Source organism: Saccoglossus kowalevskii, chromosome 9 (assembly GCF_978046115.1).
Source record: "Saccoglossus kowalevskii chromosome 9, keSacKowa6.1, whole genome shotgun sequence".
Classification (NCBI taxonomy): domain Eukaryota; kingdom Metazoa; phylum Hemichordata; class Enteropneusta; family Harrimaniidae; genus Saccoglossus; species Saccoglossus kowalevskii.
Genome location: NC_140649.1, coordinates 25,224,549 through 25,241,690, shown reverse-complemented (window position 1 = coordinate 25,241,690; position 17,142 = coordinate 25,224,549). Strand labels below are relative to the sequence as shown.

Sequence of the window (17,142 nt, the reverse complement as noted above, 5' to 3'; positions counted from 1 at the left end):
CTCCGTGTTCATATACAGTCCAACAACGGGCGGACTGTGGTAACAAACACATACAATCTACCCGAGGCATTCGCGTGAAATAGAACACTGTGACGTCAAGGAAATTAGCATACAACACGCGAGCAATGATATATTTTTATTCGGTATTATTTCAGCAATAGGTTTCACTATCGACAACAACACTTCGCCGTTTTACTATGCCGTACTGGGGAAATAAGCATGTGATAGGTATATAGTCCCTCGACAATTTGACGTCAATATACACTGTGACTCGGCTCGTGTCTACTGACGTCATTCGAAGAGAACATATTGTGGGATTATATATGAATAACATACTATACCATACCAAACCATATCATACCATATCAACACTACTAGTCAAGCGACCTATTTTTGAGGCCATTCGTTGCTTTATACCGATTATACTTAACATGCCTTCTTTTCCAGTAACCTAGCACTCTACTGCCAGGCGGAACAAATTGTACGGTTTACTAAGTAGTAGGCGGCGTAGTTGCGTGGCAGGGGTACGATGATTTGACTGCTGGGAAAAACGTTACATGAGTGCAATCTGGGAATTAACATATTATCTTTGGGCATAATTATTGCACTACATTGTAGATTCTTAATATATTGCTGTTTAGAAACGGAGACAGCGAAATTCCGTTTCTAAATTTGACGTTATGCAGGACAATGCCGATTTAAATGTTGTTTATCTATTGTCGGTAAATCATGACATTTAAAGCGGAGGGAATGTCATCTGCGCATGCGGCAGAAGGCCATAGCATGTTATTATTACTAACAAGCGTCTACCCATGATCCTTTGCGTTTTATCAAGCGTTTTTATTGTCGCCTAGGACCCAATCCCCGCGCGTGCACAGGTAACGATCCCTATATATCAAGAGGGCTAAATGAGATAAATTTGTTATTTATTTATTGATTTTTGGACTGAAAAAATATACAGTACATTTCGTCAAAGATGTATACATCACTACTGTAACAACTATTCAAACAGACACGCACTACTAGATAGTGCACATTTAATATATTTGCTAAATCAACCGCGGAATCGATAGTCTTTGTACATATATACAGATGCTATGTCACTGTGTTCCTTACTTTTATCACTCGAAAAAATAATTTTCATATCCCACAAACGTCTCAGTGCGAAACCGTGGTTCGGTCATAGCCATACTAAACCAGACTTTATTTCCATAGTGTGACGTAATACAGGACAGATTGGAAATGCATATCACTTACTATTTTCATTGTACGCGCTGCCTGGCAGTTGCCTTGAGCTTCCGGGTTCATAGACAGTCCGTTAACACCAATATACCTTTGCGTCAAGATAAATAGCATACAATGACGCGCGCAATGTCACGATTTACCGGCACTAGATAAACAACAATTAAATTAGCAATGTTCGGCATAAATGAATTTCGTTGTCTCCGTTTGTGAACAGCAATATATTGAGAATCTACAATGCAGTACAATGATTATGCGCAACGACAATACGTCAAAAGCGCGGTTGAAAGCACGGATCGTTATTTTGAATGCTGGAATTTGATAGCTGCAGCGAACATGTATGGTATTCAGTTACTTTCATATATTCTACACGCACCGCTGTTTCAATTATCTTCTCTTTAAAAAATCCAGACTATATTTACTTTATATATTAAGATAACTAAATGAGATAAATTTGTTATTTATTTATTTATTTATTTATTTAATAACTTTTTGTCTGAAAAAAACATAAGCACATTTCGTCAAAGTTGTATACACCACTGCAGCTATCCACACAGACACGCACTATTAGATAGTGCGCCTTCGACATATTTGCTAGATCGACCGCGAAATCAATAGTCCTTGTACATCCTTTTCAACTCCAATGAACACAGGCTACCCCGTGTTATGTCATGTCACGCTATGCAACACCATGCTATATCCATGCTGTTGCATATATACAATTGAGAATATAGCTGTTTCGCAGCAATTATCGATTTCCAAGGCATAGTAACACACTGCTAAAGGTCAAAGGTCATGTTGTCTGGGAGTTAATGTGGGATGTAAAAAATGGGAATATGTTCTATAACAGTTTTGTTTTACTAAAGACAAATTCGAACCAAAAACCAAACTTCTCAATGACATAACCCTATATGTTGCCCATGCTATTCATCTAATAAGCAAATTCCCATAATGCATTGAATAAAAAAATGCATTAAGAGAAATATAAAAAAAAAAAACATATTATTTAAAAATCTTCTCATGACTATAGGAAAGTGCTGAATTCTAACTCAAAAACAAAGATAAAACCAACAAGCATTGATCAATTATTTGAACGGAGTACATCTACATCGATGTGCATACACACTGCTAAACACTAATTGAAACGCTTGTAAAATAATATGGTTAAAATCTACAAGCGGATTCATCAGCACAGTGTCTTCCCTAATGTCAGCCTAATACAGTTACGATGGTTTGCCGATTCTGTTAATGGATACTAAATGATTGACAATGACACGGGAGACATTTTTTTTCTTTGATGTGAAACAGTGATGTACTTACCTGAAGTAGTTATCACTGGAAAAAAACTACTTGCAACTACGGCTAGTACGATGAATATTAATAAAATTTGTGTATGTGATAAGAGAAACAACCTATTGAGGGTTATTCGTACACAATAATTCTAGAATTCCAACCGCGAAATTGGAATGTGCGTCTGTAATTTGTTTTGTTTATTCCAAAATGAAAACTTCTACAACTACATTTTATATTTTATAGTACGTTAAAATAACACGTCCGTGACAAAATATAGGTCTAATACGTGAACATGTGTGCAACCGGTTCTTTGAGATTAGTTTTCCGATTGCAATAAACCTAGATATGATGTAATGCATATTGAGTTACAGACTTACGTTAATTTTAACAAGATCCGATTCGAGATGCGATTATATTCGAAGTAATTACACAGGCTTTTCTTCAGGCGTTAAATATGCGCACGATTTTTTTGTGTGATTCTATCAAAAACGACTTAAAGCCCATGGTTGTTCTAATTCCGTGTTGTGTGTATGTGCTCGTAAATGTGCCTGTAATTTTACATGTTACCTCAAAATCGTTAAAACGGGAGGATCGTCACCTGCGCACGCGCGGAATTGAGTCCCAAGCGACGATAACAACACACGCTAAAAAACGCAAAGGCTTACTGGTAGACGCTTGTTTGTAAACAACGTCACGCTATGGCCATCTGACGCATGAGCAGATGGCGATTCCCCCCGCTTTAAATCATCATGTATTAACGTGTTCACAATGGTTTCACAGAGATGGTTTGGCCAATCTCAATAAAACTGCTTGAGATAATTATAATAATTATAATGATCTGATCCAATGTGTGAGACTCGAGGTCATTTTATTTTTTCTGTATATTTTTATTAGTATGCAATTACATTCAAAAGTGGTACATACATACATCTGTATATATAGGATAAGGTAAGATTAGGATAAGAATCGTTTAGAGGAACAAAACAAGGGCCAAAGTCCCGAGTGAAGTTCAATACACTTGGTGTGCGTTGTTAAATTGCCTTCATTTTTGCTGGCCGAGTCATGCGCCTCTAGCGTTTCTCTGCATTCAGTTTGTTTTATTCACTAGGAATGTGTGATTACGTCATTATTTTAGCCTTTTAAGCTGGTAATAATAAATATGAATTAAAATCTAGTTTTATAATAGTAAACATCAATAATAGGGTTGCTTTTTATAAAATCAAAACTAAGGTGTCTTGGAGGCAGAACACGAATCAGCCGTCAAACATAAGCTAATTAAAATTCATTAGATACAACATTCTCTCGCTTAGTGTTCATATGTCCAGCTAACATTTATATGGCATGTATTCCTTTGTGTGTATTCCCATTGGATTGTAAGGGACATGTTGTTGATAGAGACATAAGGAATGCAAATGTTCATTCAAATACATATATTAGTATAATATTAGGTGTGGTAGTAAATGTTGTATTTTCAGAACAATATATGTCTTAATAATTAAAACTTATCTGGACAATAATTACGCCCTTACAACACCCCTCTTTCCACAGTAACGGATTCTCCTTCCGTCTGATGGCACAAAGGAAAGTGTATTAACATGGCGTGAGATTGGTTCTCTTCTCAGTGATCTGCTTGGTAAATCAATATCATTCAAAATTCAGCACATGGTACACAGGAGCATGCGCAAACGACGGTGAAATTTCAGAAATTATTCACGTCTTAGTAAGATTAATGATCAAACTGTAGAGTTTTCAATTATTATCAGAATGTATGCTGTGTTCGAATGGAAACGGTACAACTTAAAATTTACATTTAATAAATAATTTAATTATCTAGGTGAAAGGTCAAGTTGACAACTCGCCTAATACTAAGCATATTGGTCATTTATTGCTTACGATTATAAAAAGAAAAAAATATCTAATTTTGTAAATTTTTCTGAATTTCCATTTCTATGAGGTCATAACTAAATTTGGATGAAGCTGAAGATTATTTTTTTCAGATTAACCCCCAAATCTTGTTTAAAATCTTTTTCATATGCTACTATTCATTCTATAGAACTCATAGATCGTACATTTGTCCCATGTCCACTGTGTTGTCAGAGTGAGAGTTATTTACATTCGGTCGTCGGCTGCCTACTCAATCATCGCCATGGATCCTGCGATAGAAAAATGGGGTTGACGTATGAGACAACAAACACGTAATGAGTAAAATGATTAAAATAAAATTAAAACAGACACACAAAAAACAGAGTATTTCAGTTCAAGCTTTTACACGATATTTTGTATACTAATTACAAACTGCACAAATTTAATCCACGTTTCCCGGAACAAAAATGTACTTTTTGTAATGGTCACCAAGAAACTCTTGAATATCTCCCTATGTCATTTAAGCTTGTAGTATCCCTATGGCGAGATATCTTTGTAAATCTAGGTGGAGCACTTCAGCTTAGTAGTGTGCCAAATATATTTTGCTTGATATTGGGGATTCCTGAATATAGTTGGCAAGTAAATGTTATAAATGTACTAGCTAGAAAACATATCTACTTCTCAAAATGTTTAAAAAACGCAAAATTATTAATTGTAAGTCAAATTGCGAAGCAAGACAATGAACAAGAGACACATTATAAGAAGTGGTATCTATTGATTCCCTTCATCACATAAATACACTTAGAAAATACTAAGGTTTCAGAATTTGTATATACAATTTAACTTCATTAAGGAAGCCCAATCAAAACGTTATAAACTTAAAAAAACACGCGATGTCTTCCCATAATTTAACCAAACTAAGCCAAGAAAGAAAATTTATTGTGATTCTTTTTTACAGATAAATTGTGTTTCTGATTATTTTAGTTTTCGTTTGGTGTTTGCCGACGACAGAATGTAATAATCACCCCTTCGATACTGCCGTAGATCTAGAAACATACTGGTATGTGCGCAAAACAAGTTAGTATATTGCGTGTTTATGTCAATCCCATTCAAGGTTTCACATCTATGCTCCATATACAGGAACCCTCTTTCAAATACATGAATATTCTGTCATATTGAGTGTAGATTATAGATAATACAAACGTCTGTGTGAATTACTAAAAAGAACATGTTGCTCAATGATACGTGTCCAAGAATTACAACGTCAGAGTAGAAATAAGTGTAATGGAGCTGACCTTTTAAAAGAAGTTCCTTCGGCACTCAACTAATGTCTCTTTGTCATCATCTTCCGCTTGCCTGATTTTGTATCCGTTCAGAATAATCAGAGGCACTTTGCATGGTCGTTATATCATGGTCGTTATAGTACGATGTATACGAATTATGTCAAACATGATGTTCACTTACATGGAATTCGCATGCACGACTATATAAATTGTACAAATGCACCAGATTGCTCGAATACACCTTGGGTACGCAACCTTCATAAGGGTAAATTTGTTGACCAGGCACGTTGCGCTATTTGTACATGTATGAATGTCAATGAACACATTCACGGTTACACGTGTCTTGGATAAAATAAGATTCTGCTGGGAGAACAAAATTTATTAGCATGACATTCCATGTAGAAATAAAAGCACTAATGTTGCCATGTACTATACACATTTCAGTGGCAATGTTACAATTAGTGTGTCATAGTTACTTCTATTTTGCCGACCCAAATGGTTTGCTAGTCTGTCTGATTGCCTGTCAGCAGGTTAACTCAACACGTTAAAAAGGACTTCGAAAATTTATCAAAAATGCGTTTTTTTAATAGTTTACAATTGGTTCCTATGACAAAAACGTTCCATCTTATCTCAAAATTGTGTTCGGTGACCTATGCTAAATAACCTAGCGCTACATAGGAATTTTAATGGGAGAATTTTTAATATCAGTTATCCATGGAATAATGTGTTTACATGGACTCCTCTGGGAAATGTTCCAAAATGGCAGCTTTTTATATTATTTTGCATATGCTTTCTTGGAAACTCGTCATTCTTTCTCTGTGAAAATTGTAAATATGAATGACGTACAAGTATTACGCAACAATTTCTGAATGATTTACTGTGATCAATTTTCTATATGCAGAAACGGCGGCACAACATTTTGCAAGGGGGCGAGATCTGCTCACCAACCTCGCGCCGAAGGCACGACCTTTTAGGGGGTCCGGGGACATGCTGCCCCTTAGAAAATCTAGACCCTCTGCAATGCATTTTTAGAGGCAAATTATGCTGACATCTTGATTTTGGAGAGGCAACGTCCCCTCAACATTTTTAGAAGGGGCGATCCACCACCACTCCCACCCCGCCTCAGTCGCCGCCACTGATAAGTTTCAATGGTAGCGAACTACCTTTATATACGTAAAACATGTATATGCTTGTAGCATATCAATTATTTCATACATATAGCACGTGGTAAAGGTCGGGAGTATTTATCATGCATACTTATGTAATCCGAATGTAATGACTGTTTATAATAAGACTAAATTCACAACATGTTGTTTTCATGTGTATTCTTTTGTTTTTATAACAGGTATCGATATGCGTCAGCATTTATACATTGACTGCCATTGGTATCGATCGATATTATGCCGTTTTGTATCCTCTTAAACTACGAACGACCAAGAACCGAGCAAAATACGTTGTATCTCTTATCTGGTTGGTATCGATGTTACTGTCTATGATTCCTCTTATAACAGCCCGCTCCCAAAGTTACGATCTCAACGATTTCGTGGAAGTACCGGGTGATATTGTTTATTTCTGCTTTGAGAGAGTCGACCATTATTCAGGAATGGTCTACGAAATATCCATCTTGATACTTACATATGTGGTGCCACTCTGCGTAATATCCTTTACGTATTTTCGCGTTGGGAGACGCCTCTGGGGGAGAAGTTTACCTGGTGTAGCCGATCGTGCTAGAGACTTGTCGCAGATGAAATCCAAGAAAAAAGTGAGTTGCAAGTGTGGTTCCCCTATCATCAAACGTCGCTGATATGAGTTTAATTTTGTTTATTTCGTGTTGGGCAAAAGTGGAACACATACACTTGCGATGCATGTATATTCATACTGTACCAGTTACGTTATGCGTGACCTCAAAACGAGGCAACACTTCCTGGTATCCTCTGGGTGCGAATTCATAATCATTAAAAATATTTCGATTTTATCTCCAAAATATTGCAAGCATGGGTACATTGTAGTCCAAAAACCTGATAAACACTGCACAAATTATGGTATCATATTGAAAATGTCGCAGTTATGGGATATAAATATCTACAGAAATAGCATGAAATCTGAGAAATCAATAAATGGTCATCAATACACAACTAACAAGTCACTCGGTGTTATTTCTTTCTAGACAATCAAGATGTTAGTACTTATTGTTGTACTGTTCGCTGGTTGCTGGTTTCCACTCCACATGTTCAACATAGTTAACCGAATCGTTCCAGATTTGTACTACGAGGTAGCCACACAGGATATTTTGCGAATAACTCAGAGCTGCTGCTTATTCCTGGCCATGTCAAACAGTTTCATGAATCCTTTCATATACGGTTTCCTGAATGGAAGTTTTCGTGTAAGTGATTATCGAGTTATTAATATGAGTACACATCATGTGTTGGTTAGATTGGCTACAATTCAAGTGATTACATTGTTACAGTAATTATAATTACAATTACAATTGCTTACCTTACAGGCCATGTGATTAGATGTTAGCAATGGTCACATTGGTACGACCTGCTTAGTAATTACATTGTTACAATATTACCTGTGACTACAATGGTTACAGTGTTACTTACGATTACATTGTTACAGCGTTACCTGTAGTTACATTGGTTACATTTCATATGATTACAACGTGCCCTATGATTATATTGTTACATTACCTGAGACTACATTGTTACAACATTACCTGATAGCATACTGATAAGTTACACATGGTTACATTAGTTACATCGTTACTTCATATGTATTTGTTACATATCCATCTATTATTAAATTAGCTACAGGGTTATCTATGATTACATGGGTTACATTACCTGTGGCGTCATTGGTTACGACGTTATCTACGGCGTTGCAATAATACATTGTTACTAAATTACGTACTATTACATTGGTACAACAACACCAATGACTACATTATTACAACATTACCTGATAATTACATGATTACAACTTACTAGTTACAAAGTGACCTCTAATTACATTGGTTAAAGCGTTACATATAATGACATTGTTAGAAAGTTTCGTATTACTAAATTGGCTACAATGTTAACTATGGTTACAATATCTAAGACTTAAATTGTTATAACATTACTTATAAATACATTGTTATAACAATACTTATTACTAAATTTTGACAACATTATATTGGGCATTACATTTGTCATTTCTTGTGACTAAATAGGTTACAACATTACTTTTATACCACACAGCGTTACCTATCATTATAGTGCTACCTTTGATTACATTGGAATACTGCTAACAATTAATAAATTCCCTATTATTACATTAGATACATCACTACTTACATTATTCAAACGTTACATACGATTAAATTGCTTACAACGTAACGAATTATTACATTTGTTACAACGTTACATATGTTTGTCCATTTGTATATTTCAGAAAGATCTGAAGAATTTCGTTATGTGTCGCCTTCGCCGTGGTCGTCGACCATCTACAAGCAGTGACACGACAAAAACGATACGGGTGAATGGTAATCTCAATACAAGGTTACCATTGACTTCTGTCGCCGCAATACGAGGCAACGCTGACGAAAAGTGAATGCCAGTCATCGCGATGATTTCATTTTACTCAAGTCAGTCAGTCGATTTTGTATGTATGGTATATATCGATATATATATATATAGCTAAGTCTATAAAATCGAGAATTTCATGTTTTTGACAGGATCACGTGTGGGGAGAGTTAGGAATGTTCTGATTCATGTGACAGGGAATAATTCGGTCATTTCTGGTGGGTCATAGCGAGCTAGGTTAATTACCGCCATTCATACGATTGTTTGTATATTTCCGACTTCATCGCCATGGACATTGAGAAGTTCCTAAGCTAAGAAATTTGTGAATTCTTTGAAAATGTTATTTGTTTGAATAATAACTGTGAATAAATTTTAAAAAGCCAAAAAAACTTTTCAATTCTCATTCTCATTATCATTATTACTGAATTGTTTTATTTACTAAGTGTTCAGCGACTATCGCCTTCCAACAACAACACCAATGCTGCGGTAACACATTGTCTGTCATGATTCATGTCGATGCATTTATATCAAACTCAATGTTTACAGTTTTACGACATTCAATTGATATAACTTTTCAGATGTAAGCTTTGAGTTGATTCGACCACGCATGTTCATTTCTTCAATCAGTGGTTATTGTTTTACTTGTACATTGGACTTATAATGTGATTTTCAATTGTGTATAATGTCATTTCACGTTAATAATACATATACATATAATAATATAATAGGGCAATTAATTTTCTCGAGTCAGTTATTAGAATTCGTCGGTAATCGTCTACAGCGTTTATTATTCAATAGAGCGCAACTTGAAATTTTAAAAATGAAATTAGGATAGCCGTTTACAAAATAGGGTCTCTGGACTTTTAAGCAATAATGTGCAATATTCGTAAAAGCTATTGAATGTACTGTAAGACATCACCAAGGTCAAATAATGAATTGCTATTGAGGTATTGTAAAAGATTATGTCAGACAGATTGCAATAACTCGGTCGATCGGTTATGCATTCAACCAGTGAACACCCCTTGCGGAAATCAGTGAACAAAGAATCGAAGCGCGATTCACATTATTTAATTTAGTGCTTTTTCAGAAATGACAAAAGACATTTCTCCTATAAAATGACGAATGCACCAGGTTCGCCATTATTTATATATAATTGCGATACAATTGTGTCATTATCCGCTTTTATTTCCGATATTTAATGATGATTTACTCACTTATTTCACATTCAAGAATAAAATAAATTAAATACACCTTTCCAGGGTTAACTATGCTGCCTTAATTTTTTTTCATTTGAAGCAGTTGATCATTCTTCAATATACTGAAAGATTGAAAATTACACGGAAAGATATTTGAATACATAATTGAAAAGGTGCAATCCAAGCTTCGTAACTTCTCATGAAAGAAGAGCCTCGAAGATAAAGGAACTGAACGGTCGACAATGGAACAATGTAATGATATTGGACACCTTGTACATGACTACCAATAAAGATGCGACATAATTATTTCACTAATTAATACCTGTAACACCTGAGCGCAACGGAGCGCAAAAACCACGTGTAGTCACCAGTGACAGTGTGATGGTATGGGGTATTTCCGTAAGCTGTAATCAATTGCTTTTTATTTTCGTAATAATGTAATTTAAATAAATAGAAAACGCAAATTCGTAGACATTGGCAAGGTGTAAAATGTAATTAGGTATTTTATTCGCCCGTAATTTGCATAATGATCTTATTTTTTGTAAGCGTATAAGCATTTTCCACATTGAATTCGTACGCAAATTCCAATTTTGATTCTTAAACACACATTATCAAATGTCTTATAAAAATGTAATTAGGAATTTGCATTTTTATTGTAAATGTAACTTTTATTCCTTGTAAAAACGTAAAATGTCGGTTTTATTTCCTGTAACCTGTACTAGCTATCCCCCAATACAGTTACAGTGAGTGCAAAGTAATAAGTTTATGATGGCTTCGTCAATAGGCACTGCGCGATGTTCACAATAGTGCAACAATGTCTCTGTTTATAAGACAGACAATTATTGGACCCTTCATTTCCTGGGGTAAAATAGTAATTTCATACAGAACTTCATTACAAACCTAGTCTGGAATCCACCCATTCAGAGTGCCCTTCCCGGTGCACTCAATCAATATTCGTTGATTTTTTCAAAGTTTCACGATAATATAGGGCAAACCAAAACCAAATCGTGGAAATGTGGGTGAATCAGCTTGGGAGAGTATATCGTCCTGGCAATCCTTGTCTGCACTGAAGTATGCGCGACTTTGGATCTCTCATAGTGAACGACATTGATTATTATTGTATTAATTATATACGGGTATGCGAGGCACCAAATTTTGGTGAAAATCACGGTCCGGTAGACCAAATTTACACACTGAAACACATTTTTAAGAAAACCCCACTTCTTTAAACAAGCTTACAACACAGACCCTATTATATAGTAATAGTATATTTAATTTGACACGAAAATACATACTGACGGTCAACTGAACATAACACAGCGTATAACTGTAAAATTGTTAATTATTGGAAAATGTGCTAATTTAAAAGTAAAACCCAGTGAATATGTAAAATTGAGCGTAGAACACAACATATAAATGTTAAAACCCAATGAATATGCCTGAAATGCTAAATCAGTGAAATTTAAACCCAGTGAAAATTGGTCATTTGACATGCACTAGTTCAAAAGTATGGTAAAAAAGGGGGTTTATGTCCAATATGAAACATGATTTAAGTAAGTTGGTAAGTTCCTACTAGTGACTCGCTGTGCTTATGGGGGATACAATCATAATGTTGTATTTTTCACTCACTGTGACTACACCGAGTGGTCGTTTCGCTCCACACAGATGTTACCGGGTGGTACAGACATACACAACGTGTGGCGGTAAGATGCGGTGGTGGTGGCGGGGGACAAAAGGAACATGACCCGTAATAAAATCAACTGAGGTAGCTAGATAGTGGAGTGCTTCGCCGGAACATTCACCTTGAAAACCCAATATGGGGCACACGTTACGCGTGTCTGTTTTGGCAGAAGCATTATTTACGCTAAAAATAACCAATGAACAAAATATCAATATATTTTGAATTATTGTTTTGATTTAAATGTGCCGGCCGGTTTTTGAGTTCATACTCAGTCTGAATACTGTGAAAAGATGCATACGACTATCGGTATAGGGTTACTTAATTGATGTGTGGCATTTTAATAAAATAACCGTGGAATTCTAAATTCAAGTCGTGTGTGATGTTCCAGGATGCGATACGAAGTGACATATACAGGATTGGTATAACCACAAGTATAAACACATCTCCATTACCTTACGACATTTTTTACTCGAATCGATCACTTGAATAATTGACATTGTACTATATAAAGCATTGCAATGTCATCGTGGATTAACTTTTTTTCCCATTTATTCGTATTGTATATTTCTCTATACCATGCAACTGACTCGTGGACGTAGTGTAGCATGTATCATTTGCATTTTGATGCCCATTCGGTTTAAGCATTCATATGCATGCACGTGTTCGGCTGTTGCAGAGTAATCTACGTATGAGTATCTTCGTAATGATTCTAATCATTTACATGAGTGATAATGTTGTATGTGCAATACGTCGAGTTTGCTATGCATATATTCAACTACATTTTTTCGAATATAATGGCGATTGGATTGACCGACAGGCAGTAACAAAAGTAAAAATTTGTAATTTGGTAACTAGTAAAAACACCAAAAATTGTTTTTATACAAAAACACAGCCGGAATACCGAGGCGATAAAATAATCAATTTAGCGGTACTTTGTGAACTCACATGGAACAAGAAGTAGTAGATGATGCCTAGAGCAATCAATAATCTAATATCATTTAGGTGGTTTATGACTCAGAGGGTCAGTCTGATATAATTTGACAATGTACACTTTGTTTTATTAAATATATATGCCTCATCGAACAGGATTACCATTCTCCGTTTGGGATTCCATCGAGACTATTGTTTAAAATGACTTGCGAAAACACGCGGAATATTTGTTGGGTAATTTTAACTCTAACCAAGATATTTGCTTCAGAGATTTCATAGAAACGTATAACATAATTAGACATTTGGCGACTATGTAAGCCCACTTTTCCACGTTTTCCTCGGGGAAAAGAATATTTTCGAATATATGACTTTAAGCAAAATATAGTTATTTTGTGGATATCATGAAATTGTGTTTTAATGGCGTTACAAGAATCACGCAAAGGTCTGTCATTCTTGAAATTCCATATTTTGCTACTGGATGACTAAGTATATATTTTATTATAAGTGAAATGCGAACTATAACCTCAATAAATGTTTACCGGATATTATAGTAAATTATTTTGATAACACCTCTTGTTCGGGCTATAAAAAATGTTTAATTTTTTTATTTACCATATTATACAGCAAAGATGAGGCAAACAGCACAAACATATGGTAATTGAAACTTAGTTAAATTAGTCGGATTGTTTGTACTGTTCAAACCCATCTCCATCAAACCTGGAACAGTATCATAAGATTTAGAGTGAACTTGGTCCTGACAATGGCTATGTTACAATTATCCAGGTCTCCTACGACTGAATGTGTAGAAAATAATTATACGGTTACATGCCCAGAGCATTATTGTTGCAAATAATAAATATATTTCAAACTGAGATGTTATCCCAAAACGTACAACTAAACCCTATATCATAGAAAAAACAAGTTCCTTCTTTTAAATTTTATTAACAGTATTTATTTTCCAACTTTCGTAAACTGGTCTATCATTTTGTGTACTCTTGCATTATGAGAAGTGCTAAGCTATGTTCATAATACAAGAGTACACAACTCTAGGACAGGTTACTGTCAGAATTGTAAGTAGGCTTTCAGAAAGTGATATTCATGGGCTGCACACGCTTATGATATCAGTTAGCCCTGAACACTCCAGTGTATGGAACTTTTACTTGACAAGAAAGAAATTGGCGACCAATGTGTTGCTGTTAGGATGAAACAATGCAGGGATCGCGTCTCTTTTCAAACACGTGCTCCAAACCCAAGTTTTATGTATACGTTTGTATATATTCCTGTAATTTTAAACTACATGTGTTTCAACGCGCTTGGAAAAAGTTCTTCAAAAACACAAGGCTTGGAGCAAACTCGTAAAGTTAATTGGGAACATTCTATAACAGTTTATAATTTGGGAAATAGAAACATTTTAGTGGATAACATGTCTATATACAATAATATATAGTAGTAGTATTACATGTAGTATTTATTAATTCTAGTGCTTTTTTGTACTAAGTTCTTAAACTCGTGATAAGTAAGATAAACCAGATTCCCGGTATTCGGGAAGTTCAACTCGATTCTACTGAATTATTCCAAACATCTAACCACTTTCAACACATACCAGACCTTATTTACTATTTCTTTGTTCACAGACTACCGGAGATATTGAAATACACATTACTATATTACTCAGAATACTTTGATATTCATCTCAACGACTTGTCGACTTGTGGACTTTGGTAGTTCATTGTCATATGTTGTTAACATTTACATTTATAGACGCTCTGTAATGTGTATAAGACGAAATGAAATAAAATACTGTCGAATACTCAAAGACAAACGTCTGACAAACAATCCAATAACTGTAAGGGGCACTACATAATTATTTTCTCTTAAGGTAACCCTCCTAAATTAAGCAAACAAATGCCTGCTGTGTGTGTTGTTGTGAATGTAGCCAGTCTCATATTTCATATAATAATAATAATAATAATGTTACAAACTAAACGCCCACACTACACTACATCAAAATATTGATGCCATCAGACATTATCAAAATTTTCATACTTAACCGCAAGTTAATTATATCTGCCGAGAGCATCCATAGTATCGGGCTTTCTGTTAATTATATCAGTGTATTTATGTAGTCTTCATCTTATAAGATCAGTAGTCTTCAGGGAGAATGTGAATCCTGATTGAAGAGAACTTGGTCACGTGGTGATCAAATAATTTTCATACTCGAAGTCAGTAAGAAAAATCTCGATTTCGTTTGTGCACATGCGCCTCCAATGGACCCCAGCGTTCGATTTATGATGTGTAATTTATTCGATATAATGAAACATCGGTCAATATTCAACTGAATTGCTGACCTCGGAAAACAGCAGATTTCTCCCCAAAACTCCGACAAGCGACTAGTTGCTGTTGGCAGCTGCTTGTATCTATTCAGTCAGAAAATGTACTAACAATGCTTAATCTGTTCGTCTTTAAATATAAGGAGAGAAGTAGCCGATCGTCATTACACATAAAACACTATGTGAAATGCACACAGAGCGAAAAATCAGCATGAAGACCACCGCACAGCAAGAGTGTTCGACTGTTCTATTGCGAAAAGACGAATTAGGATTCATTTTCGTTTTATTACAATATATTACATTACATTGACCACCTTTCATGATAAATCGATTTATTTCTTTATTTTTAAAATACCGATTTCTAGATAACGTACGCACATTTGGTTCACAGCTTTCATGTTTCGGATAGACATTATAAACACATATTACAGACCTTTTGTAAATGGTTTAGTTTGGTATGACAATCGTACACTATATCTGAGTTTTGATTTGGATTATTATTATTATTGAAAAGCATACGATTATGATTTTATTCAGTATATTTGTTTTGGATTAATAACTTATTACATTCGTTTATCAGCTGTAGCAATAAAATGGTGAAATACAGCTGTCGGATTCACACTATTTCAGTGCACGCGTCTAAATGTTCAAACCATTCAACGGCCTGACCTTATTCAGTATGCACTTTTCAGTGAGTCACAAAATGATGTTTTTACGTCATCTGAGATCAATTGTGTAATGATATCCCTGATATCATGGCGAATCACACTCTCATTATATCCGCAAAATGTCTATAATACCCTATGAAAAATAATCCTGTCAATTATAATGTTTTAGCTGCATTTTCATCTGAAATTGTTGATATCGACAAGCTTCAGGAAGACAGCAAATCTCGTTATGGTGTACTATCAAATATGTTACAAATATCATAAGTTACAGACAGTTGTTTATAGTGTTATCAGTATATCAAATCCGTCTTTCCATAGTTAATTACCAATGCTTATACGTCATGTATATCATAAATGCGTGATCAGCATAATGCCCCCACGATATATTTTATAACCAGGCTTATTAATATTACCGTGAATGCAATGCCAGATAAGGAAAGGTTATACAGATCACCATTACTCAATATCTGCATTGAATACTTTGACATATTGTCTGATATCCTGATATTAATTATTCAGAGTAATGATTTGGATTATCACGAATATTTCATCGTTTCAATTGAAGCACAGAATAATATTGAGACTTGGACATAGATCGGGACGAGACTGACAATCATGGACACAGGCATTTACTAGCCATGACCAGTGCTTGTGTAAAAGAAAGTGGTTCACTTGGAATCGAGGGTTTCCTTGAACACCAAGTTCCCTTGATACAAAGAATACAGATTATACAACAAAGTAGGAAGCAGTTAAAGCAGAATTCGAAATACCTCCACACTGTGTATAATATGTCCTATTCTGTTATTGACAGAATTGTGCTCCCTGTTTTAATTAATGTGGCTATTAGGCACGCGTCAACGATTAACTGAATTCAGCGACTATAGGTCATGCTTAAACACGCATCGACGTTCATCATGTTGATTCGGTCTATTGAACCATTGGACAGGCGCATGAATTAAACTCCCTCAACCTACAACCTCTAACTCACATACTTACTAAAATAGCACGTTCTAAAATACACCCACACTTAAAACTACAAACTTTACAGGGAATGAAATTTAGTCAAATTAACAATAAGAAAATGTTCAGA

General features: G+C 35.1%; 1 protein-coding gene across 1 annotated transcript in view; it reads left to right on the top strand.

The window, feature by feature from the left end:
• The window catches only part of LOC100366733 (QRFP-like peptide receptor), a 56,502-nt gene extending 46,866 nt beyond the window's left edge, over positions 1 to 9,636 (top strand). The window contains exons 2-4 of the mRNA XM_002741999.2: positions 7,027 to 7,443; positions 7,849 to 8,064; positions 9,117 to 9,636. Coding sequence (XP_002742045.2) covers positions 7,027 to 7,443; positions 7,849 to 8,064; positions 9,117 to 9,275 — 792 coding nt within the window. The 3' untranslated portion in view covers positions 9,276 to 9,636. The remainder of the gene's footprint in view (positions 1 to 7,026; positions 7,444 to 7,848; positions 8,065 to 9,116) is intronic.
• Positions 9,637 to 17,142: the final 7,506 nt, after the last annotated feature.